A 1107-nucleotide genomic window follows, 5' to 3' on the forward strand; every position below is an offset into this window, starting at 1 on the left:
ATGCCATAGCTTCCATCTTGAGCGTGAGCTGTCGAATAGTCTCGTCCTGAGACACGATGACAATTCGACTCAACCACCCTGATCATGCCTCTACTGTAGCCCCACACAGACACATAGAGCTCCCCCGTACTTTTCTAGCGATTTCATCATCCTTCTCTCTGCGTGTCGTTTCCTTCATGTTCTCGACCTCAACTGAACAGCGGAGAGAAGTGAATACGCCGCGACGGAGACTACAGTTACCTATGTCTTCCTGGGCCCTCTTAACCTGTTCCTTCAAATCAACGATGCGGTCAGTAAAACTGTTCTGCATCTCATTGAACTGTCGTGTCATTTCAGCAAGCACTTCTTCCCGTCTCTCCAACTCTCGCTTACTCTGACTCTCCAAATCAGCTGAGAAACCGACATTCAACAGCATAGCGGCGGCTGCGATACGTTGGCATACGATACCTTTCCGTTTCCGTTGCTCCTCCATTTTCTCTTGACATTCAGCCTGAACCAACATCCATGCGGCCGCGATAATAGTGCGGCCCTATCACTACAATGACTTCCTCTTTGAGTTGAATCCGATGCTGGATCACTTCTAGCCGTTTCTGCAACATGAAGTTCTCGAGATCATAATCCTTCTCATCTGCTGCGCCATCTTTCTTCGGCGGAGCCTTCTTAGGAGGCATTAGCGGTCCAACAAGAACTGCAACTTCCCTGAAGAACCGACCCCAAAAACCCATGAGGTTTTCTTAGATGATGTTCACACTCCCGGCCAGTGCATAACACGCCGCGTGTGTTAACCATCATCTATACACCAAGTCTGGGATGCTATTTAGATTGACCATGGCCTTGAAACTGTCATTTTCCTGCAACACTAATAGATTTCCGAAGACTGCGAGTGCATTAGCAGCCACGTACAATGCTCACAGGTAATCGGCTCGGGGTCGAGTCGTGTCCTTCCACATCAACTCAGTACCCAGATGTAGTATTACATGCGTTCGTCCTCTGAGCATTGGGAGTTTCATCAGTTTAAACGTGACCCACATGAAAGTGGCAATTCGTGGCTTCACACAGTGTAGAGTGAACCATGAAAGATTCCATTCCGTGCGGTCAGAACCCAAA

The 1107-nt window shown here is 48.5% G+C and overlaps 1 protein-coding gene across 1 annotated transcript; it reads right to left on the reverse strand.

The window, feature by feature from the left end:
* Positions 1 to 130: 130 nt before the first annotated feature.
* Positions 131 to 671, reverse strand: Pmar_PMAR014381 (conserved hypothetical protein; the record flags this gene model as incomplete). Its single annotated transcript, XM_002782849.1, has 3 exons — positions 131 to 192; positions 241 to 490; positions 540 to 671. Coding segments are annotated over 3 exons (444 nt in total), but the record flags the coding sequence as incomplete, so codon positions are not given.
* Positions 672 to 1107: the final 436 nt, after the last annotated feature.

The sequence above is a fragment of the Perkinsus marinus genome (assembly GCF_000006405.1).
Source record: "Perkinsus marinus ATCC 50983 genomic scaffold scf_1104296937984, whole genome shotgun sequence".
Taxonomy (NCBI): Eukaryota; Perkinsozoa; order Perkinsida; family Perkinsidae; genus Perkinsus; species Perkinsus marinus.